The 23,536-nt window shown below is 45.3% G+C and overlaps 1 protein-coding gene and 1 non-coding gene across 2 annotated transcripts in view; both read right to left on the reverse strand.

The window, feature by feature from the left end:
- Window positions 1-23,536, reverse strand: part of HYDIN (HYDIN axonemal central pair apparatus protein) — a 317,742-nt gene that overhangs the window by 38,934 nt on the left and 255,272 nt on the right. The window contains exons 55-68 of the mRNA XM_038753650.1: window positions 22,387-22,486; window positions 21,738-21,837; window positions 19,820-19,988; window positions 14,162-14,400; window positions 11,610-11,724; window positions 10,666-10,870; window positions 9,487-9,722; window positions 7,855-8,006; window positions 7,176-7,365; window positions 5,233-5,335; window positions 4,856-5,116; window positions 4,110-4,252; window positions 2,764-2,982; window positions 631-791 (exon numbers count right to left, since the gene is read on the reverse strand). Coding sequence (XP_038609578.1) covers window positions 631-791; window positions 2,764-2,982; window positions 4,110-4,252; window positions 4,856-5,116; window positions 5,233-5,335; window positions 7,176-7,365; window positions 7,855-8,006; window positions 9,487-9,722; window positions 10,666-10,870; window positions 11,610-11,724; window positions 14,162-14,400; window positions 19,820-19,988; window positions 21,738-21,837; window positions 22,387-22,486 — 2,393 coding nt within the window. The remainder of the gene's footprint in view (window positions 1-630; window positions 792-2,763; window positions 2,983-4,109; window positions 4,253-4,855; window positions 5,117-5,232; window positions 5,336-7,175; window positions 7,366-7,854; window positions 8,007-9,486; window positions 9,723-10,665; window positions 10,871-11,609; window positions 11,725-14,161; window positions 14,401-19,819; window positions 19,989-21,737; window positions 21,838-22,386; window positions 22,487-23,536) is intronic.
- On the reverse strand, window positions 21,312-21,449 carry LOC119935314. Its single transcript, XR_005453199.1, has one exon. It is a non-coding gene; the product is annotated as a small nucleolar RNA SNORA7 (small nucleolar RNA).

A 23,536-nucleotide genomic window follows, 5' to 3' on the forward strand; every position in this document is an offset into this window, starting at 1 on the left:
GGTAAGGTGTAATTAGGGCCATGAAGACGGTTATAAAAATAGCATCTTTTTACTTCCCACATCTGCTCCCTTCATCACATGCACATACAGGCCCAACAGTAAAAAACGGTTCAGTATAAAAATTGGAAAATTAGCCTCTTCCAACGTCAAAGAGACATCATTGACCAAGTAAATGGTCAGGCATAGTTTAACTTTGAAGCTTAGATAACTCTTTCTCCTGGACACTTTCCTTCTCATCAGTCTGGAGTCAGAGAGCTACCCTAGTGCTTTGCGCCTTGTAGGACTCCATGGTTCTATGTTGATTTGCAAGGAATATTCCACGGAGTTCATCTCTGATGATGCCTACCTAGTTCATTTCCATTATCTTTTATTTACAGTAAGAATTGGGAGGATGATTGCTCTGTCAAGTGACAAGACAGGCAGTCTTTCTCCACAAAACTGCATTATCTCTTTTCATGATGAAGATTGGCAGTTACTAACCCCAAGGCAGAATTTAAAAGGCAGGAAGGGAGTGAGCTTTCCAGGCAAGCTTCTGGCTGGGGTTTAATTAGCAAATGTTCTTCCGGCTGCCATTGGATCAACAGTTACAGCTTAGGGGACCTGACGTCTGCCTGGTCCTCAGTTACTCACTTAAAAACTCTGGTCTGGAAGAGCAGTGTCTCCTTGAACTGCACGTTTTCCATTTCACACTTGAATGTGGTGTAGTCCACAACCGCACTGATCTGCAGCTCCAGCTCTCGGGAACTGTCTTCTAGGAGAGTGTGGGTGGGCTCAGGATCTGTCTCTATTATCTGAAAAATAAGAGAAAAGGGTCCTTGGTGATTCAGCACCAAGACTTTTATTACAGAAGTGACCGTTCGGTTAATACGGAATTTTGATTTTTATTAATGAATGTGGGGGAAGCAATAGATCAATCAGTGGTATTTATTGAGCGCTTACTACGTGCAGAGCACTGTGCTAAATGCTTGGGAGAGTACAATTCAACAGAATTAGCAGACAAATTCCCTGTCCATAACCAGCTTGCAGTCTAGAGGGGGAGACAGACATTAATTGGAATAAACAAATGAAGCAAACAGCTCCAGATATAATTCTCACTTTCCCTAACTTGGATTGATTTTAGGCCCGAGTTACCTTGGCTATAAGGGCTTGTACTAATTTGCAGCCCCCCGCAACACACATCTAGAAGTAGTGTGGCTCAATGGAAGGAGCTCGGGCTTGGGAGTTGGAGGTCATGGGTTCAAGTCCCGGCTCTGCCACTTGTCTGTCAGCTGTGTGACTTCGGGCAAGTCACTTAACCTCTCTGGGCCTCAGTTACCTCATGTATAAAATGGTGATGAAGGCTGTGAGCCCCACGTGGGACAAGCTGATCACCTTGTATCCTCCCCAGGGCTTAGAACAGTGCTTTGCAAATACTAAGCACTTAACAAATGCCATTATTATTATTATTATTATTATATGCATATGTATATATAATGTAGACAGACCAAGAAACCTATCAGTATATCAACTTTTAAAATTAATACAGGCCTAAACGCCCAGGGTTTAGAAAAAAGTATAGCAAGCTAAAATAACACAATACCAGGGAAAGTGAGAATTTTCATGAGAACTGAAATAACCAGGAGTGTTAGGAAAACTTTCAAAACAGTATTAGATATCTAATGAACTTAGGCATTTTCCTGCCTAGATACAGGGAGCTGGACTATATGGACTCTAGAGTCCTTTGAGGGCCATTCTGGCTCTGTGATGTTTTGGCTACTTCTTCAGTTGCTGATGCCCACTATCCCTGACTGTATCATGATGATGGCACTGGTAAGCATGGGACTGGCAAGGGAAACTTCTGCAGACTGGCAGCAATTATTATAAATGGAAGGATTTTTGATTTTCACAGAAAGCCACTTTCCATTTAGTGCTTTCCAGGCTTTTGGATTTCATGTGCATCACAGCCCTTCCTTTCTCCCTCTCCCCCCTCCCTAATCCATCCCCATGAGGTCTACCAGCATATCGTTCCTCTAATTGCAGATGAATAAACTGAGGCATGAGAAGGGAAGAAGTCACCTCCAGAACTCCATGAGGTGGCAGATTAAAGAAATAATTGGGATACTGACACTATGATACTGAGCTTAGCGAAAGCCTGAGAAATGGGAGGAGTGACAGCTATGGGCTGACCCCTTCTTTCTTCACAGAACTCATCAATCTGGATTTCTTAGCAAAAGAGAGCCAGAAAACCAAATTTTACATAAGGTATTTTTCATGAATATTTGTATCTTGCTCCTGGAGAAGGAGTAAATACGAAAAATTTTCAAAATTATTTTAGGAGGTGATACTCTCAGGGTGGATAGGGTTTACTATTTTAATGTTTTGTGGTATTTGTTAAGTGCTTGCTATGTGCCAGGCAGACTATGTTTTAAGCGCTGGGGTAATCAGGTTGGACACAGTCTCTGTCCCACAGGGGCTTGCAGTCTTAACCCCCATTTTGCAGGTGAGGGAACTGAGGCCCAGAGAAGTGAAGTACCTTGCCCAAGGTCACACAGCAGACAAGTGGCAGAGCCAGAATTAGAACGTAGGTCCTTCTGATTCTGAGGCCTGTTCTCTAGCCACTGGGCCAGGCTGCTTCTCTATTTGACAGACTGCCTGCTTGAAAGATCAATTGAGCAAAACTGAAACTGAATTCTTAAGATCAACTGCATTGGAGAATCTAATGACTTTTTCCAAGGGAAGCTCAGAGAAAGAAGCAGAGGTGATACCCATCCTGTCCTCACTCACTTTCTTCTTCATTGGGAGGCTGGAGAAGGGGTTCTTCCCCGAGTCCACCCACTTGACAACACGCATGCAGTCATCCCAGTCTGGGACCTGGTCAGCAGGCAGCTGGAAGGTGATTTTGGACACCTTACACTTGACCACCATCTTTTTTAGGACAGTAGTCACATCCGATTTCAAGGTTAAGGCAATGTCCTTGGCACAGCTGGCGTGGAGGTGGCCAACCTAGAGCGAGAATGGGAAACTGATATTTAATATTTTGGGAACCAAATCCCTCAACCTACAAAGGAGAGAATAAGTATTAGGCAAGGGGCGGACAGATGGTGAACTGCTAGTGTAGAAGAAGAAAAAAATGCATTACATTTCAACATTTGACTTATAGCCGCATACTTGGCAATTAAATAGGTAATCAATCATTAAATGCCATTTACTGAATGCCTACAGATTGTGAAGCATTTTACTAAGCACTTGGCAGAATACAACAGAAGACTGAAGTTCCTTGCTAAAGGAAGCGACATACTAAAATATTTACTGATAATAGGAACCACGGGAAACACAAGGATCTAAAAGAAAGGAGCAGGATGAAAGAGGTGAATAACTGATTGAATATATAAACCGAACCATATGCATGGACATAATTGCTGAGGACAGAAGTAAAATGGAGAGGGGCAAAGGTGCCTGTCGGATGGAGGTGACTAAGGTGTTGTGAATTAATCAGAGAGGGTTTCCTAAGGCAGATAGATTTTAGGAGGGCTTTGAAGATGGGGAAATCTGGGGTCCCCAGGCCACAGGAACAGTGTGAGCAAGGAGTTGGAGGTTTGAGAGAAGAGAGTCAACAGAGTTAGAAGATAAGCTAAGGGGGAGTGAAAATCATGAGCTAGGGAGTAGTGGCTGAAGAAAAATTGCTATGTAAGATGGGGAGAGATGGGGGACAGTCCTCAAGCCAATTGCTTGAAGCAGAGGGATATCGTAAAGGCCAAATGAAGACTGAAATCTGCCTGTACTGTTTTTCTGAATATATTATAATTATAAGTATGTTTATTCAGCAAAATAGTACAGGCAGATTTCACTCTAAACACACACTCACATATCTCTACATGGTTTCTACCCAGTTGTTTAAGAAAATCCATTCATATTTTGATATATCAGCCCTGTGCCAACCTCTCCTGTGATGGCTGGAATAGACATTAGGAGGGGATGGGGGCAGACTCACTCTTGCTTACTCCACCCCTGAAAATAGGGTAACAATTAAACATGTCTCTCCCACCTGGAGGTTTGGAAGCCTGAAGCCCTAAATTCAATATGACTCAAAAGCTAGGCTTGCAATGTACAGCCCAGTGGACTCCAATTACCTGTGGGGAGAACTGAAGTGGAGGTACAATAGGCCATTCGAACCGGATTGCATCCGCTTGACTATGGTTGGTAATTGTGAAGGTCACTTGATAGGTGTTGCTGATGTGACAGTCCCCAAACTGGATGTGATCTACATGGGAAGCTGGAGAACACGAAAGGAAAATCGGGAATCCCGCCACGGCTGTCTCAGCCAAGCTGCACTTCGAGTGATGTGTCTACCACATTTCTCCCGGGGATCACACGGTGTCACTGGCAATCCTCCCACGATTCCTCCTTTCTGAAGTGAAAACACTGACTCCAGCTCCTCCCCATCCAACGGTCAGCTTTCTCTAAACTAAGAAACAGATAAAACCCTCATTCGGCCTAAAAAAGATGGGCAAAACCAGGAAAGTGGCTTGAGTCTTGGATGGGCTGGAAGTGGGACTGGCATTTGGGTACTCACACTCATTCATATTCTTCACACAGTGGTGTCCACTCAAAGTCCTTTGGGGGACATATGCAATGAGATAGGATAGCCCTGGGGCTGAAGCACTGTAGTGGACCGTAGGTGTCTCAGCCTGAAGAGAAAACCTGCTTACAGGCAGCAAAGGCCGTACAAACTGCTGAGGAAAGTCCACTTTGCTTAAATGAATATAATCTGAATTCCCTGTGAGCCAGCTGCTCCCTCATGCACACTAATCCCATTTTCATTGTGAAAATATTAAGTGTCAACAAGTCTAAGCATCCTAATTTCCTCTATTTCTACCTTCCAACATGTTCTCCAAAAGATTTCCTTCCTGGTCCTTTAGGTTGCTCTGGGCTACCAAACCATGGATGTTATCCAGGGTGATGTCATCCTCATAGCCCTCTCCCATCATTTGAATGCTGGTTTCCTCATACTGATTGTCGACCACAGACAAGAGAATGGTGCCAGTCAGCTTCTGGGCTTGACGGGGTTTGAAATACACATCAAATTCAGCAGTATCGCCAGGGTGGACGATAAGGAAGGCTAAGTGAGGTTTCTTGGCTATAGAGAAAAAGAAGGAGGGCTCAGGAAGAAAAATTCATCTTAGGATAAGGAGAGTCATCACTGAGATTCGGCATGGGAACGGCGTTAAAGCAGACTCTTTTGTACTCTTTTACCTTCCTTCATGGCCTCAGTGTCCTCTACCAAATAGATGCATTGGGTTGTGGGCCTGTTTTTCAAGGAGAAGACGCCAAACTGATCCAGCAGATCAATATGCACCTGGAAAAAGGCAGCCGAGAAACGATTATTAGACTGTAAATTACTGATTTCATTTTTACTCACAGTGAACTTTGCCTACTCCCTACAGAAAAGCTTGCCTGATTTGAAAGGGCACTAGCTAAACCCTGGATACATGGATGGAAATATTATATTAAAACTTTGAGCAGGTGTAATGAATATATCAACAGGAATTTTATATTAAAACTTTCGGCACGTGTGAGTGGTGATCAGGGCAAGTGACTGTACAGCCCAGCAATCTCACTTCATAGCTCAGCTTCAGATGCTTTCCTTAAGGAGAGAGAAGCAGCGTGGCTCAGTGGAAAGAGCCCGGGCTTGGGAGTCAGAGGTCATGGATTCTAACCCCGGCTCCCCCACTTATCAGCTGTGTGTCTTTGGGCAAGTCACTTAACTTCTCTGTGCCGCAGTTCCCTCATCTATCAAATGGGGATGAAGACTGTGAGCCCCACATGGAATAACCTGATCACCTTGTATCCCCCCCAGCGCTTAGAACAGTGCTTGACACATAGTAAGCGCTTAACAAATGCCATTATTATTATTATTATTATTATTATTATTATTCTCCGTACATCAGTTACCTCATCTGGAAAATGGGGATTAAGACTGAGCCCCATGTGGGACAACCTGATTACCTTGTATGTCCCCCAGAGCTTAGAACAGTGCTTGGCACATAGTAAGCGCTTAACAAATACCTAAATCATTATTATTATTATTAAGTGTGCAGTCAGTTTGGCTGGATATTTTCTTGGGTGTGATCTGGGCTGACATAATGGAGGATGAAGTTAATTTTCCTAATGAGGGACTGTTTAGGACTCTGTTCTTCTCAAAATGGACATCAGAAGAAATTGGGCACACAATACTGTAGGGTGATATTGCTCAAGATTCTATGAGCGAGATCTTCATCTCCCATCCAATCGATCGATGGTATTTATTGAGCACTTAATGTGTGCAGAGCACCGTACTAAGCACGTGGAAAAGTACCATATGATGGAGTTTTTAAACTGTTCCTTGCCCATAAAGAGCTCACTGTCTTGATGGGGAGACAGACATTAAAATAAACAAACACAAGACAGAGATGTACATAATTGAAGGGCTGCGGAGGCTAGGGTGAATATCAAATGCTTAAAGGGTACGGATTCTCCTGCATCCGTGATGCAGCAGGGAGAAGGAATGGGGGTATGAGGGCTTAATTGGGGAAGGCTTCTTGGAGGAGATATGATTTTAATACGGCTTTGAGGGTGGGGGAGGGATAATAATAATGACGGTATTTGTTAAGCGCTTACTATGTGCGCAGCACTGTTTTAAGCGATGGGGGGATACAAGGTGATCAGGTTGTCCCACGTGGGGCTCACAGTCTTAATTCCCATTTTACAGGTGAGGTAACTGAGGCACAGAGAAGTTAAGTGGCTTGCCTAAGGTCACACAGCTAAGTGGCGGAGCTGGGATTCGAACCCATGACCTCTGACTCCCAAGCCCGCGCTCTTTCCACTGAGCCATGCTGCTTCTGTCAAATATGGAAAGGGGGTGAATAGCCCATTAAGGACAGAAGTAATCAGACGGAAGTTGGCATCCAGGATTATCAATCAATCCATCAAGCTATTGAGCGCTTATTGTGTGCACAGCAGCGTACTAACCGCTCGGGAGAGTACAATATAACAGTTGGTAGGCACATTCCCTGCCCACAACAAGCTTGCAGCCTATGGGATTATAGAAATCGAGGATATATTTGAGGCCAAAGAGATAACCGGTTTAAAAATTTGGGACCAGCATGAGTTGATTTTTCTGAAAGTTGGAAACTTTCCCCCTCCCAGACCATCCTGACCTGGGCAGGAATAGTGCCGTTGTTCTTAAGGATGAGAGGCAGTTTTTCCGAATGGCTCAGCCGGAGTCTTCTGAAGAGCAGCAAGGGGTTTCCTCTTTTATTACTAATGATGGGCCGCGTGATGCTCACGCGGGGGAGGTTCCCATCTCCGGTGATATCAAACATGAGGTTTCGGGCCTTGGCATGCAAGCTGTAGGGACCAAGGGCACCAGGGTTAGTGAGCCTATCCGTCTGGGGGTATTATCAATCAATCAATCACATTTATTGACTGCTTTCTGTGTGCGGTACTCTCATGGGAGAGTACCACAGGAGAGAGTCGGTAGGCACGTTTCATTGAGAAAAGAGATTGATGCAAACTTTCATTGCCCCCTCCTCAAGCAAGAGGATCCCTACCCACGTCCTCTCCTCACCCACGGAGCAGTGTGAGATTGACGAAGGGAGAAGAGGGCAAGGGAATCGAGGCTGGTGGAGAGAGCACAGTTGAGGGCAGGAATTTTGGCACCCAGGAAGGGGAAGGTGGGCAGGGTTCGGCTGCCACGGTAGGGGATGAGGACTGAGTTTGCCGGGGAGGTGTTGTGGAGGAAGAGGAGGTGATGTTACCAGTCCATGGAGACTAGGGAAAGAGCTAGGTGGAATATTCACGTTTCCCAAGCAAAAGAGTAATCCAGCAAGCCCTTACCTGGGCAAGCCTTCTAATGAAGCATCAAAGACGCACTGGTAGTTCTGCATCGTCTGAGGAGTGAAGGTCACGGTGGCAAAGCCGTGGGATCGACTGGGAATGTACATCTTGCTGGGTTCCACCTCAAAGACATCACTGATCCGGGCAATGGCCTACAGAGGGCCAACACAGGGGCAATGAATTAGAAGCATCAGGCAACATGTCCAAGATGCTTTAAAAACTATCTAAGCATCCCTCAATTTATAAGACTGACTTTTCTGAAGAGATGTCTAAAAGACGAAATTCCATGCCTCCCACCCCATTTGTCCAGTGATTTCCATTATGCAAAGAGGAATGCATTTCCACAGAAGAAAACAATCAGCCGTGAGATCACTGACATCTTCCAAAGCATTGCTTGTGTCTCAGTTTCTCACAGGAACTGCTACACTCCCTCCACTATTTTTATTTCCTTGTAAAAAGGCAGGGAGCAGGATGAAACACCTAACCAGGTATTACCCTCCCCATATCTTACATTCCCCCTTTCTTTGATTCAGTGGTGCAAACATTAGAAGCAAGAGACTAAAACCAACACTCATCAACTTTTTTATGGTATTTGTTAAGCATTTACTATGTGATGAGCACTGTTCTAAGCTCTGGGGTAGATACAAGTTAATCGGGACAGACAGAGTCCCTGTCCCACACAGGGCTCACCACCTAAGAGGGAGAACAGGTATCGAATCCCCATTTTTCATTGAGGAAACTGAGGCACCGAGAAGTCAAGTGACTTGCTCAGTGTTACACAGCAGGCAACTGGTGGAGCCAAGACCAGAACCCAGGTCCTCTGATTTCCAGGTCAATGCTCTTTCCACTAGGCCATGCTGCTCCTCTGCCTAAATCTCTTAGGTAGAGATTAAAAAACAAAACAAAACCCTCGTCTGGGAATGAGTTGAGTGTGCAGCCTGCTGCAGAAAGCCCCAGCAACCTCAGGTGGATTTAGGGCAGGATGTGGCCAGGACTAAAGCCACAGTAGAACTAGATTCTTTCTTCTCCTGACCCTTCCCGCTTTGAGATTAAGATGCAACACGGCAATCTAAAGTTCTCTCTCTGCCACCATCCCAGTGTCTTGCCTTCCCCCCCTCAGCCAGGAACAGCTTCTCCACCAGATTCCAAACTCTGTAAATGCAAATTACATGCAACGTATATCAAAGGTGTTTCTTTTCTACGCTCAATTTAAAGCAGAATTCCAAATACTGAGTTGCCATATCATATAAGATGTAGTCCTTTCATTTCCCAAATCCCATTAATGTTCAGAGTCCTTTTATTTTCCAAGTCCTCTAAAGTTTTAATAGCCCTAAGAAGTAGTGAGAAGCAGGTATTTTTTTTTTACAGAAGGGGAAACTGGAGCAAATATCTGAAATGACTCTTTATGATCAGTCATTAAAGAGGCGCACAGAGAAATCCCATATTTTCTGTCAAGCAACAGGGGACTACTGACAATTCCCAGTTCAAGAGGTCAGCTCATTAATCACTCTGTCTAAATGCAAGCAATGTGGTTGCCACCTTGGCAAACACATTGGCTAGAAGGCTCACAGATTTCTCTTGACCTAGCTGATCAACATAGGCTAATCACCCTTTGGCACTCTTTCCTCTTACCTTGCTGGAAATAGGCTTGACTGAAATGTTCAGGTCGCAGGGAATCTTCCCCACGTTGCTGATTTTGAACCGAGCTTTACCCTGCTGTCCGACCAAGACGTTGTTGAAGATAAACTTGTTCTCATCCTCCACGAACACTCCTCCGCTTTCTGTGTTTGGCAGCACCTGGTACAGGTTGATGTTGTTACAGATCCGATGCTCCTCAAAAATGGACCTCGGATCGTCAATCACGAAAGCTGGGGAAACAGAGAGGGACCAGTAGGTTGATGCATTGTGATCGGAGATCCGAGCAAACGTCCAGTTCTCTGGGTCTCGGTGTCTCCCTATCATAAATATTTGCCATAAGAAATCCAAAATAGTGAGGCAAGGGCAATTCTTTTAGGTCTCATTCAGTCAGTTCCTGGGAGGCCAGAGATGGATTGTTCCTTCTGATCCTCAAGTTTATTTTCCAATCTAAAATGAAGAGTGCTAAGTGAAGTGAAAGTGTAAGCAATCCCTGCTTTGGCAAGAGGCCTAGAGTTGAGGAATCTTAGAATTCTTTAAAATCGGTCATTGGTTCCCTGCCGACCATGTTACCTACTAAGCAAGACAAGCCCTAAAGAGAAAACCTGTTGGATTTTTAAATGCTTGCAGATGTTACAAGAGGGCTGCTTTAGGTATTCCAAATGAAAAACCGAAACTGCAAAGTGGCTACACCCCAAGTGGGATAATGTAGGCACAAGATACAACATGAAGAGTACATATGGAGTCAGGCCTGACATGGCACTGTTCGTTCCATTCTTGTATCCCCTCTCTCCCCTAAAGCTTAGCAAGGGAAGCAGGGTACCTGGGGATGGTGCAGATGTAGCCTTTGGTACAACACCTACTCTTGTGTAGGTGGGCCCCTTCCTTTGGGCCACACTAAAGCTTGTCGCTAAGTAGAAGTGCGGGGAGAGGTTTGAGAATGGTGCTGTTGGTCACCATGGCTTCCACTTCCTGCCACCACACACTCTCCCTCCCTTCACCCACTCTGCCGTAGGGGTGGAAGTGGCTTGACTTGGCTTCTAAAGACGTGGCAATTCCATACGCTTGGCCGGGCTATGGACACAATCATTTCTGTTGGAGACTCTCTTTATAGGGAGGGATATTTAAGGATAAGGGAATAGCAGTGATGAAGGGAGAGTCCTTGAGAGCCAATACCTGGTAAGCAGGCTTCCGCTATCAGTGAGTACTGAATGCCATTGGGAGGATCATTCAGATCCCTTTCTGTGACTTCAATGGTCAGGAACTCTTCGCATTGGCCGATGGGGTCAGCTAAACAATCTACTGTGATGACCTGCTGTCCTCCTGAAGGGATGGATCCAAATCCAGGATAAATGGTGAACATTCCCACGGTGAAGCGAGCCTGCAGGAGGAATCCAAATTACCACCGATGCCACGTGGCCGAGCGCCAGATCCTGGATGTGAACTAGGGGATCTCGGTCAGACGCTCACTCCTGGAAGTGGGGTGTGTGTGGGCGGTGGAGGGACTGCTACCTGTGGATTGAGCAGCTCACAGCCTCACACTACTCTTTATCAAGTCGTTTTAGCTCAAGGGGAGACACAGCTGAAATGTCACAGAAATAAGGTCAAGGACCACAGGGAGAACACCTATCAAATATTTACAGTCTCTTAGAACTATGATAGAAGAAGGGAACATAGAAATTCAGATGGGGTACAAGCGAGTCTTTCAGTCAGTCGATCGTATTTATTGAACACCTACTATGTGCAGAGCACTGCGTTAAGAAGTTGGGAGAGTACAATATAACAATATAACAGACGTATTCCTTTCCCACAGTGAGTTTATGGTCTAGAGGGGGAGACAGACACTGATACAAAATAAATACAATTACAGAAATGTATATAAGTGCTGTGGGGCAGGGAGGAAAAGGAAGGGGAAATAACTTGAATAAACAAAATGGAAAGTCTCCCAAAAAAAACTCATGGAGGGGAAAACCATCGAGGACCAAACTCCCATCAATGGCATCATAGTCTGCCTTCTAACTCTGGTGTTGGTGGAGGGAGGGGTGCAACTGGGAGGATAACCGACAGGCTGGAATTCAGTTCTAGGTCTGAATGAGGCCGGGAAGGAGCAAGGTACTCACCTGGCCAACGAGAGTCACCTCTTTCTGTGAGGAGTCGGTATGTTTGACTGGTTTTCCACTGGAGGACTTGCTGAAATTGTCACCTTCCCGCGAACGGGTGTGCTTAACAGATCCCCTGGAAAAGGAAGAATGAGATTATTACAGGGCAGTATTAACTGTATCCAATCCCTTACACTCAACTGGATCTCACCTTCTCTCCTAACCTCCCGTTTCCTCCTAACCTTCCCATCTCCATCAATAAGACCACCATCCTCCTCGTCCCAGAAGCGCCCAACCTTGGTGTCATCCTTGACTCCTGGAGGTCTTTCAGCTCTCCCGTGAACTCAAATGCTAAATCTCCCCAGTTCTTCCACCACAATGTTTCCTGGATCTGCCGTCTTCTCTCCACCTAGACCGCTACTGCCCCGGTCCAGGTTCTTGTCATTCGTATCACAGTTAGACTATTGTATTTCTCCAATCCTCACATTTCTCCAATCCTCAGCAACCTCCACTGGCTACCTACCTTCTCATTGTTCCTCGAACTCATCTATCTTGCTGCCAAGCCCTCGCCCATGTCCTGCCTTTGGCTTGGAATGCCCTCCCTCCTCAAATCCAACAGACAATTACTCTCCCCATCTTCAAGGCCTTACTGAAGGTACATCTCCTCCAGGAGACCTTCTCTGACTAAGCCCCCCTCTCCTCTTCTCCCACTCCCTTCCACGTCACCCTGACTTGCTCCCTTTCTTCTTTCCCCCACCCAGCCCCACGGCACTTGTGTACATATCTGTAATTTATTTATTTATATTAATGTCTGTCTCCTCCCCTTTAGACTGTAAGCTCGTTGTGGGCAGGGAATGTCTCTGTTGTTGTATTGTACTTTCCCAAGCGCTTAGTACAGTGCACACAGTAAGCACTCAACAAATACAACTGAATGAATGAATGAACCTCCCTCTGCATAAAGCAGAAGGCCTTTACCATTGGTTTCAAGGCTCTCTACCAGCTTTCTCCATTTTATATAATGGCTTTTTTCGTTCACTACTCCCCAAATCACCTTTAACTGTATTTCCCTCTCAGCTCTCCCATCTCTGTATCCCTGACCCCTTCTTATGCTTTACCTCTGGGCTAGAACATCCTTCCCAGCTCCAACAAATCTACCAGACCACAGCATTTCCCATCATCAAAACCCATCTAAAATCCCACCTCCTCCAACAAGACTTCCTCAGTTAATTACCAACAGCCACCCTTAGCACCTGTGAATAATAATAATAATAATAATAATAATAATGACGATAGTTACAGTATTTGTTAAGCACTTACTATGTGCCAGGCACTGTACTAAGCACTGAGGCAGATACAAGCAAATCGGGTTGGACACTGTGCATGTCCCAAATGGGGCTCACAATCTTAATCCCCATTTTATAAATGAGGTAATGTTTCTTTGGTGACAGACTGAATATAATAACAATTATGGTATTTGTTAAGCGATTACTATGTGCCAAGCACTGTTCTAAGCCCTGGGGTAGATACAAGGTAATCAGATTGTCCCACGTGGAGCTCAAAGTCTTAATTCCCATTTTACAGAAGAGGTAACTGAGGCACAGAGAACTTAAGTGGTTTGCCCAAGGACACACAGCGGACAAGTGGCAGAGCTTGGATTAGAACCCATGTACTCTTTCCAAACCCGTGCTCTTTCCACTAAGCCATGCTGCTCCTGGGTTGAATGTGAAAGAGAAGAGGAGGATAATGCTAAGGTTATGGGTTTCTGAGACAGGGAGGCTGGTGGCTGTTGTCTGCAGTGATGGAAAAGTCACGGGGAAAACAGGGTTTAAGGTGGGAATATGAGGAGCTCTGTTTTGGATATGTTAAGTTTGAGTCCTCTGGACTGTAAGCTCGTTAATAGGGCAGGGAACGTGTCTGCTAATTCTGTTGTAATGTACTCTCCCAAGTGCTTAGTACAGTGCTCTGCACATAGTAAGTGCTCAATAAATACTATTGATTGATAGACTGACTGAGATGTCAGTGGGACATCCAAATAGCGATGTCCTGAAGGCAGGAGGAATGTGAGACTGCAAAGAAGGTGGGAAGTCAGGACTGGAATTGTAACAATAATAATAATAATAATAATAATAATAATAATAATGATGATGGCATTTATTAAGTGCTTACTATGTGCAAAGCGCTGTTCTAAGCGCTGGGGAGGTTACACAAGGTGATCAGGTTGTCCCACGGGGGGCTCAAAGTCTTAATCCCCATTTTACAGATGAGAGAACCGAGGCACAGAGAAGTTAAGTGACTTGCCCAAAGTCACACAGCTGACAACTAGCGGAGCAGGGATTTGAACCCATGACCTCTGACTCCAAAGACCATGCTCTTTCCACTGAGCCACGGTGCTTCCCTGGAGCTCAAAATTGTAAGTTTGGGAATCACTTGCATAGATATGGTAGTTGGAGTCAGGAGCAAATGAGTTCTCCAAGGGAGTGGGTAGAGTTGGAGAATAGGAAGAGCCCCCAAACTGAGCTTTGAATCATCTTTTTATGCAGCGGGAGGAGGCAAAGCAAATCCCTCTCTCTTACCCTTTTTTCTGCAGCAAGGGAAAATCCTGAATCATTCTGCAGATGATGAACTTAAAATCAAGGAAACCTGTGTTCTCAATAATGAAATTGGCACTTTTTCGACTGCCACTGATCATGGCTCCAAAGTTGATGGTATCAGCCGGGCTGATGGAGTATTTGGAGAACACTGAAATCACAGACATTTTCACTGGAATGATGGCAATAACCTCACCTCCTTGGACAACACTGGGCTCAATAACCTAAAAAGGGAAAAAAAAGATTGGTCAGGAATGACTGAATTTTGTTTTTCTAAGCTTTAAGAACCCAATAGGATTGTCTGCCCCACACCGATCCTTCTACCTCAGCCTTTTTTAACTACTGGGTAAAAGTATTTCTTGGGGCTTTGCTCGTCATGTTCATGCATTATAACATCCATTAGACTGCTGATTTCCTTTTATTATTACAAATCATCATCATCATCATCAGTAGAACACTCAATTCTGCCATAGCTCATTTTTTCAATACACGTCTTGGCTACAGTGTCATTTTTTTATGGTATTTGTAAACCGCCTCATTTCCCGGGCGCCGTAATAATAACAATAACCATAATAATAATAATGATGGCATTTGTTAAGCGCTTACTATGTGCAAAGCACTGTTCTAAGCACTGGGGAGGTTACAAGGTGATCAGGTTGTCCCACGGGGGGCTCCCAGTCTTAATCCCCATTTTCCAGATGAGGTAACTGAGGCACAGAGAAGTTAAGTGACTTGCCCGAAGTCACACAGCTGACAATTGGCAGAGCTGGGATTTGAACCCATGAGCTCTGCCTCTCAAACCCAGGCTCTTTCCACTGAGCCATGCTGCTTCGGCTGCTTCTGTACTAAGTGCTGGAGTAGGCACAAACTAATCAGGCTGGACACAGTCCATGTCCAACATGGGACTCACAGTCTTCATCCCCATTTTACACATGAGGTGACTGAGGCACCGAGAAGTTAAGCGACTTGCCCAAGATCACACGGGAGGCAGGTGGCCGAGCTGGAATTAGAGCCCTGACGCTTAGGCCTGGGATCTTTCCTCTAGGCTGTGCTCTGATTGCCAGAAACACACCCACTTTGCCAACTTGTAAGGTAGAGTCTGAGGACTCGGGGAAAACCAACCGATTGTGTCTTCCACGTGGGAGCAGGATTATCTGCGGAAACCTAATTGCTGGGGAAACCGGGGGTCTGGGCGGCCTGGGGGCAGGGCAACACCCAGTGGGTGCGACAGGCAGCCACAATCTTGCCACCCTCCATCCCAGTCCACCAGTCCACGCTCAGCTCACGTGTCCCAATCCGCGTCCTGCCCAGGGGACGAGTGTCACGCACTAGGAGGCTTCCTGTAGAATAATAATAATAATGATGGCATTTATTAAGCGCTTATTATGTGCAAAGCACTGTTCTGGGGGGGGGAAACGGTGATCAGGTTGTCCCATGTGGGGCTCACAGTCTTCATCCCCATTTTCCAGATGAGGTAACTGAGGCCCAGAGTAGTCAAGTGACTTGCCCAAAGTCACACAGCTAAGTGGCGGGGCTGTAGAAGGCCACACAGTGGGGACGATGAGAGTCTAACAGTCGGGGGGAGGTCTCTGGCCAGACCCAGACCCCAGCCGAGGTTGTCACAAAATGCCCACCCCCAGCCAGGAGGACCAGCAGCTTGGTGTCTTCACTGGCCTTTCGGCGAACCAGTCTCACCTCTGCTCAGATTTTTCCAGCTCTCTGATCCAGTCCGGTGGGGCACCCATGGGCCACAGGCATGGCACTGCCCAGTGTGCCCTTACTCCAATTAGAGACTGTGGAAGCACAGTGCAAGAGCCTTGCATCAGCCCCTTGTCATCTGACCATTCCCTCTGAGCTGTTTTGTCTCTAGGCCTCCTTGATTGCCTCCTCACCATCTTATTTCTGTGAAAACGGTAACTCCAGGGACCAGAGTCCCTAGGAGGGGTAGAATATGTTTGTACATATTTATGTTTGTACATATTTATTATGTTTGTACATATTTATTACTCTATTTATTTATTTATTTTACCTGTACATATCTATTCTATTTATTTTGTTAGTATGTTCGGTTTTGTTCTCTGTCTCCCCCTTTTAGACTGTGAGCCCACTGTTGGGTAGGGACTGTCTCTATATGTTGCCAACTTGTACTTCCCAAGCGCTTAGTACAGTGCTCTGCACACAGTAAGCGCTCAATAAATACGATTGATTGATTGATTGAATACTAAGGGGTGGAATGTGATGGGCCTTTAGGCCTGGGCTCCATTTTGTCTGGCCAAGCTGACCTTTCCTCAGAGCGGCCAGAGCACGTATTCTCCCTTCTTTTGTTTCATCCTGTCCAAATTTCTGCCTAATTGGGGAGACTGGTATGCCAAGGTTTTGAGACAGGACGGAGCCGTCCCTCCCTTAGCAAGGTCAGTACCCTTGGCCTGCTAAACTGAGCAAAAATTTACTGCTGCTTCTCTTAAATACACCTTTCATTGTGCTCTTCGGTCACGTGTGAAGCTCGGATGCTTTCCCAACTGTATATAGAGAAACTCTGCATTGCTTGAAGTTGAGCTGGCCTTGACTGGTAGATTAAACCCTGCCCATCAACTATCACTTTCTACTAGTGCTAGAAGAAGCACTAGCACTAATAAATGCGTCTCTGACATACCCTTTTGAACATAACACAGAGCCCATGAAGTTTTCTTCGACAGGACAAAAGGAACCTCCTTGCAGTGGAAACCAATCTGGGCTTGGCATGCTGTGTTATTAAAAATACTTGTAGTGTGCGTGCACGTGGCCTTGGTAACAGTGCACGTTTTCCTTAATGTGAAGTTTTTGCAAGAGCATGACTCTTGGGTTTTAAGAGTACTTACAGGGTGTATTTATTGGGCACCTGCCTGCTGAGCACTGGATTAGATATGCTTGGAAATGTGAAATTAAAGGAAGAGTCCCAGGACTTGCCCTTGAGGAGCCTTTAATCTAATGAAGAGAGAATACATTCGAGGAGAGAAAAGACAACAGAATTCAGCAAAAAATATAATAAAATAAATGGAGAAACTGATCTGCCCATTAGGGTGGCTAACACGATGACCTTATCGGGAAGTGCTTTTTTTCAGGAGGGCTCTGAGAAACAGTGTGGCCTAGTGGAAAGATCACCGCTTTGGAGTCAGAGGTCATGGGTTCAAGTCCCGGCTCCGCCAATTGTCAGCTGTGTGACTTTGGGCAAGTCACTTCACTTCTCTGTGCCTCAGTTCCCTCATCTGTAAAATGGGGATGAAGACTGTGAGCTCCCCGTGGGACAACCTGATCACACTGTAACCTTCCCAGCGCTTAGAATGCCTCAGTTCCCTCATCTGTAAAATGGGGATGAAGACTGTGAGTCCCCCATGGGACAACCTGATCACCTTGTAACCCCCCCGCGCTTAGAGCAGTGTTTTGCAAATAGTAAGTGCTTAATAAATGCCATTATTATTATTATTATTAATTGGTTGTTCTGTGACCCTGGGCAAGTCACTTACCTTCTCTGTCCCTCAATTCTACTGTTCTCCCTCCTACTTAGACTGTGAGCCCCACGTGGGACAGGGACTGTGTTCAATCTAATTAACTTATATCTACCTCAGCACTTAGAATAGGGTTTGACACATAGTAAGTGCTTAAAATAATATCTTTGTCATTTTTTTAAAGCAGGGCAGCACAAGGTTTGGCAAATTTGATGTGGAAGCAAGTTCTAGGCAGGGCGAAGGGTGTGCTCACTGACTCCTAATCAGTAAATGCATCCCTAAAATTTACCAAAATTATACTGGTGAAAGATGGGTTGGTATTCTGGGGCAGAACTTGAGTGGAATCCTTGCATTGTTATACTACTACTATCACTACTCGTCTTGTCTTATGCCGTCGAATCATCTCTGACCCATAGCGACGTCATGGACACGCCTCTCCCAGAACACCCCACCTCCATCTGCAATCGTTCCTGTAGTGTACTCTATTTATTTATTTTACTTGTACATATTTATTTTATTTTGTTAATATGTTTTGTTTTGTTCTCTATCTCCCCTTTCTAGACCGTGAGCCCACTGTTGGGTAAAGACCGTCTCTATATGTTGCCAACTTGTACTTCCCAAGTGCTTAGTACCGTGCTCTGCACACAGTAAGCGCTCAATAAATACGATTGAATGAATGAATGAAGATACCCAGAGAGTTTTCTTGGTAAAAATACAAAAGGGGTTTACCATTGTGGTCAATTTAAGTCTCCGCTCTCGACTCTCTTGTACTTCCCAAGCGCTTAGTACAGTGCTCTGCACACAGTAAGTGCTCAATAAATATGATCGACGATGATGATGACTCTCTCCAGTGCTGCTGCTGCCCGGCACAGGGGAGTTTCGACTTGTAGCAGATTGCCGTCCACTTGCTAGCCACTGACCAAGGTAGGAATGGAATGGACAGGCCTCTGCTTGACTCTCCTTCCCACAGTCAAATAGAGTACTAGGGGACTACCACTACTACTACTAATAATAATTAGAGAAGCAGTGTAGCTTAGTGGAAGGAGCATGGGCTTGGGAATCAGAGCTCCTGAGTTCCAATCCCGGCTCCGCCACTTATCAGCAATGTGACTTTGGGCAAGTTACTTCACTTCTCTGTACCTGTTACCTCATCTGTAAAATAGGAATTAATCATAATAGTAATCATGATGGCATTTATTAAGCGCTTACTATGTGCAAAGCACTGTTCTAAGTGCTGGGGAGGTTACAAGGTGATCAGGTTGGCCCAAGCGGGGCTCACAGTCTTCATCCTCATTTTACAGATGAGGTCACTGAGGCCCAGAGTAGTTAAGTGGCTTGCCCAAAGTCACACAGCTGACAATTGGCGGAGCCGGGATTTGAACACATGACGTTGAATTAAGACTGTGAGCCCCAGATGGGACACCCTGATTACCTTGTATCTACCCCAGCGCTTAGAACAGTGCTTGGCACATAGTAAGCACTTAACAAATACCATCATTAATAATAATAACTGTGGTATTTGGTAAGTGTTTACTATGTGTCAGACACTATACTAAGCACTGGGCCTGGGAAGATGAATTTTGCTTCATCATATGAGGAAGCTACATTTTTTCTACCTTGGTAGAAGCAGTGTGGTCTAGTGGAATGAGCCTGGGCCTGGCAGTTTGAAGACCTGGGTTCTAATCCTGGCTCTCCCACTTGCCTGCTGTGTGATCCCTGGGCAAATCACTTAAGTTCTTTGTGTCTCTGTTTCATCAGCTGTAAAACGGGGTTTCAAAATCTGTTCTCATTCATTCATTCAATCGTATTTATTGAGTGTGTGCAGAGCACTGTACTAAACGCTTGGGAAGTACAAGTTGGCAACATATAGAGACAGTCCCTACACAACAATGGGCTCACAGTCTAGAAGGGGGAGACAGAGACTCTGAGCCCCATATGGAACAGGAACTGTATCCCACCTGCATATACCGCATCTACCCCGGCACATAGTACAATGCTCAGCACATAGTAAGCACTTAAGAACTGCAACTATTATTATTACCACTTCATCCTTCCTTCTAGCTGCAACATGAACTTTCTGGAGGCATCTTCCTCTAGATCAGCCAGCAGCCCCGCTGCAGTTCTGTACCGACTCGCCCCGCTCTTTATGACAGCTCACCTTGCAATTTATGACAGGCCTGGTCTCAATTTTCACTTCCTTTTGAGAACGGAAGGTAACCTGGATATTAGTTGGCCGATCGCTTGGAGCCAGCACACCTTTCGCAGGCTGGATGGAGAAGATCGAGTTTACCTGGGGCATGTTGGGTCCCAGAGACTCCAGGGAAAAACTGTAAGAGAGGCAATCGATCCATCAATCAATGGGCTTTACTGGGTGCTTAGTGTGTGCAGAGCACCAAACTAAGTGCTTGGGAGAGTACGATATAACAGAATTAGCTGACACGTTCCCAGCCCGTAATGAGCTTACAGTCTAATAATAATAATGATGATGGTATTTGTTAAGCACTTACTACATGCCAGGCACTGTACTAAGCAGTAGGGTGGATATAAGCAATTCAAGTTGGACACAGTCCCTGTCCCATATGGGGCTCACGGTTTCAATCTCCATTATACAGATGAGGTAACTAGGGGGAAGCAGATATTAATATAATGAAGATGATGATCATATTTGTTAGGTGCTTACTATGTGCCAAGCACCATTCTAAGTGCTGGGGGAGATACAAGGTAATTGGGCTGTCCCATGAGGGGCTCACAATCTTAATCCCCATTTTACAAATGAGGTCACTGAGGCTCAGAGAAGTGACTTGCCCAAAGTCACCCGGCTGACAAGTGGCAGAGCCAGGATTAGAATCAATCAATCAATCGTATTTATTGAGCTCTGTGTGCAGAGCACTGTACTAAGCACTTGGGAAGTACAAGCTGGCAACACATAGAGACAGTCCCTACCCAACAGTGGGTTCACAGTCTAGAAGGGGGAGACAGAGAACAAAACCAAACATACTAACAAAATAAAATAAATAGAATAGAACCCACGACCTCTGACTCCCAAGCCCGGGCTCTTTTCACAAAGCCACATGGGACAACCCACACCCTCCAAGAGGCCTTCCCTGATTAAGTCCTCATTTCCTCCTCGCCCACTCCCTTCTTGTCTTGTCTTAAGCCGTCGAGTCATTTCCGACCCATAGTGACACCACGGAGGCATTTCTCCCAGAACGCCCCGCTCTCCATCTGCAATCATTCTGCAATCATTAGGGTTAGGGTATATATGTATATATGTTTGTACATATTTATTACTCTATTTATTTATTTATTTATTTTACTTGTACATATCTATCCTATTTATTTTATTTTGTTAGTATGTTTGGTTTTGTTCTCTGTCTCCCCCTTTTAGACTGTGAGCCCATTGTTGGGTAGGGACTGTCTCTATATGTTGCCAATTTGTACTTTCCAAGCGCTTAGTACAGTGCTCTGCACATAGTAAGCGCTCAATAAATACGATTGATGATGATGACGATGATTCTGGTAGTGGATCCGTAGAGTTTTCTTGGTAAAAATACGGAAGTGGTTTACCATTGCTGCTTTCCGCGCTGTAAACTCGAGTCCCGCCCTTGACTCTCTCCAACGCCGCTGCTGTCCAGCATGGTTGAGTTTTGACTTGTAGCAGATGGCCTTCCACTCGCTAGCCACTGCCCAAGCAAGGAATGGAATGGGTAGGCCTCTGCTTGGCTCTCCCTCCCATAGCCGGGACTGGTAGAGGACTGGAAACTCTCCAGGTGCGACCCCGAGAAAAGCCCACACCCTTCTGCATCACCCTAATTTGCTCCTTTTATTCACCCCCCTCAGCCCCGCAGCATTTACGTGCTTATCTGTAATTTATCTGTTTATATTAATGTCTGTCTCCTCCTCTAGACTGTAAGCTGTAAGGTGGGCAACGAATGAGTCTGTTATATTGTTATAGTGTACTTGCTCATGTGCTTAGTACAGTGCTCTGCATCAGTATATAAGACTGATTAATAAAAACAATTATCTGATATTGGGGATCAGGGTCCTTGACAAGTCAAAATCTTCAGAGATTTTACCTGTACCCAATTTCATATTTTCCTTTATTCTTCAATGACATACTTTGCTTAGCTTCATCCATCACTCTGACAATCCCAAAATCCAAACCCCCTTCAGTCCCTGCAGAGACATTAATCAGGGGAAAAGGGAAAAAAAGGGAAGAGAGAAAGGAGACAGGGAAGAGGCGAGGGAAGGGGATGAGGAGGAGGAGAGCATAAGAGTGCATAAATATTGAATACTTTAGACCATACATAATTTAAATTATGGCTAGGAATAAAAATCAGAGCACCAACAGTGAACTTGCCTTCTGAAAATCACCATTAATGGCCTCCCTTCTTGATAAACTTAGCAGAGAAGTACTACATGGTTTAAAGCAAAACAACAACATTTCCTGGTTCCCGCAAAAATCCAATTATTGTAGACCGAGTTTCTGTGGGTAATTTTGATGCTGTCATTGCTCCGGGAACTATTTGTAGCCCTCTGTGGGCTGCTTGTTTTCCACTTTCAGATCCAATATAATAACAGGAAAATCCCAGTCTCACACCTAGAACTTAGGTATGTAAGCATATCTGACAGTATATTAAGTCCAGCGCCCTGCACTCAGTAGATGCTCAGTAAATACCACTGACTGACCGAATGAAATATCTTTAGCTCAAAAGGAAAACAGACCTTTGGGAAAACTGATGTCCAAAGCAACGTCATAAGCTTCGGCAATGATCTGAATGTTTTCGATCTGAACGACTCCCAGAATATTTTCCACGTCGGTAACCTGAAGTGGTGAGAAATGTCCTTGAGTGAGGGTGGGGTACCCCATGACTGATTTAATTTATGGCTACTGCTGCAACTGTTCTGGTTTGGAGCCTTTCGCTTAGCCCTGTTAAAAGAGTAACCCTCAAGCTTGCCAGGCAAACCTTTACGGAGGGCAAACACCACTGAGACGTAAACCTTTACATCCCGGGCCATTTATTCTTTCCATTCTCTTGCCTTTCCATGGGCATGGTCATCAATAACTCTCCTGGGGGCCGTTTTTAGTTTTTCTGAGAAGTCCCTCAACTTCCCATCCATCCCACAGAGTTGCTCCTGTGGTTGGGGATCTATGACTTTAGGGGATCAAATCAAGCCACCTAGGAATTCCTACAGCAAGAGAAGCATCTGTGACATGAATCCACCATATATTGCCCTGATGACAGTGCTGATAAAGGTATTTGTTGAGCTTACTATATGCCAACCACTGTACGAAGCGCTAGGAGAGATATAAAATAGGTTGGACATCGAAAGAGTGGGAGAAGAGGGACCAAACCTCCATTTTACAGATGCGGAAACGGAAGGACAGAGTAGTTAACTGACTTACCCAGCTCAACGCAGTGGGCCAGTGGCAGAGTTGGGATTAGAACCCAGATCCTCTGATTCCCAGGCCCACACTCTCTACATGAGGTTATGTATGCTGTTTCGCTATTCACGGACTGCTCAGATCAGAGCGTTCACCACACTGGCAAACTCCTCTGAATCTCCTGGACACATCACCCACTGCATCAACACACAATGCCAAGCTCACACCAGCGGGCAGAGGAATGCAGTCTATCATGAATGCTGCAGCTCTAGTGAGCCTTGAACTTATTGTGACCCTTTACACTTCAGGAAGGGTGGATATCAAACCATCTTAGAATTCTATTTAATTACAGCTATTGCGGTGGCAGAGCATCACTTCGAAAAACCCCAATGTAAGTTTGAAATAGTCACGTTTAGAGGGTGTCAGATGGGGCGTTGGATTTCCAGTGCCAGCTGGAATGGTATGCCTTGACAGAAGGCAGGGAAGAGT

This window comes from Tachyglossus aculeatus, chromosome 11 (genome assembly GCF_015852505.1).
Source record: "Tachyglossus aculeatus isolate mTacAcu1 chromosome 11, mTacAcu1.pri, whole genome shotgun sequence".
Lineage (NCBI taxonomy): Eukaryota > Metazoa > Chordata > Mammalia > Monotremata > Tachyglossidae > Tachyglossus > Tachyglossus aculeatus.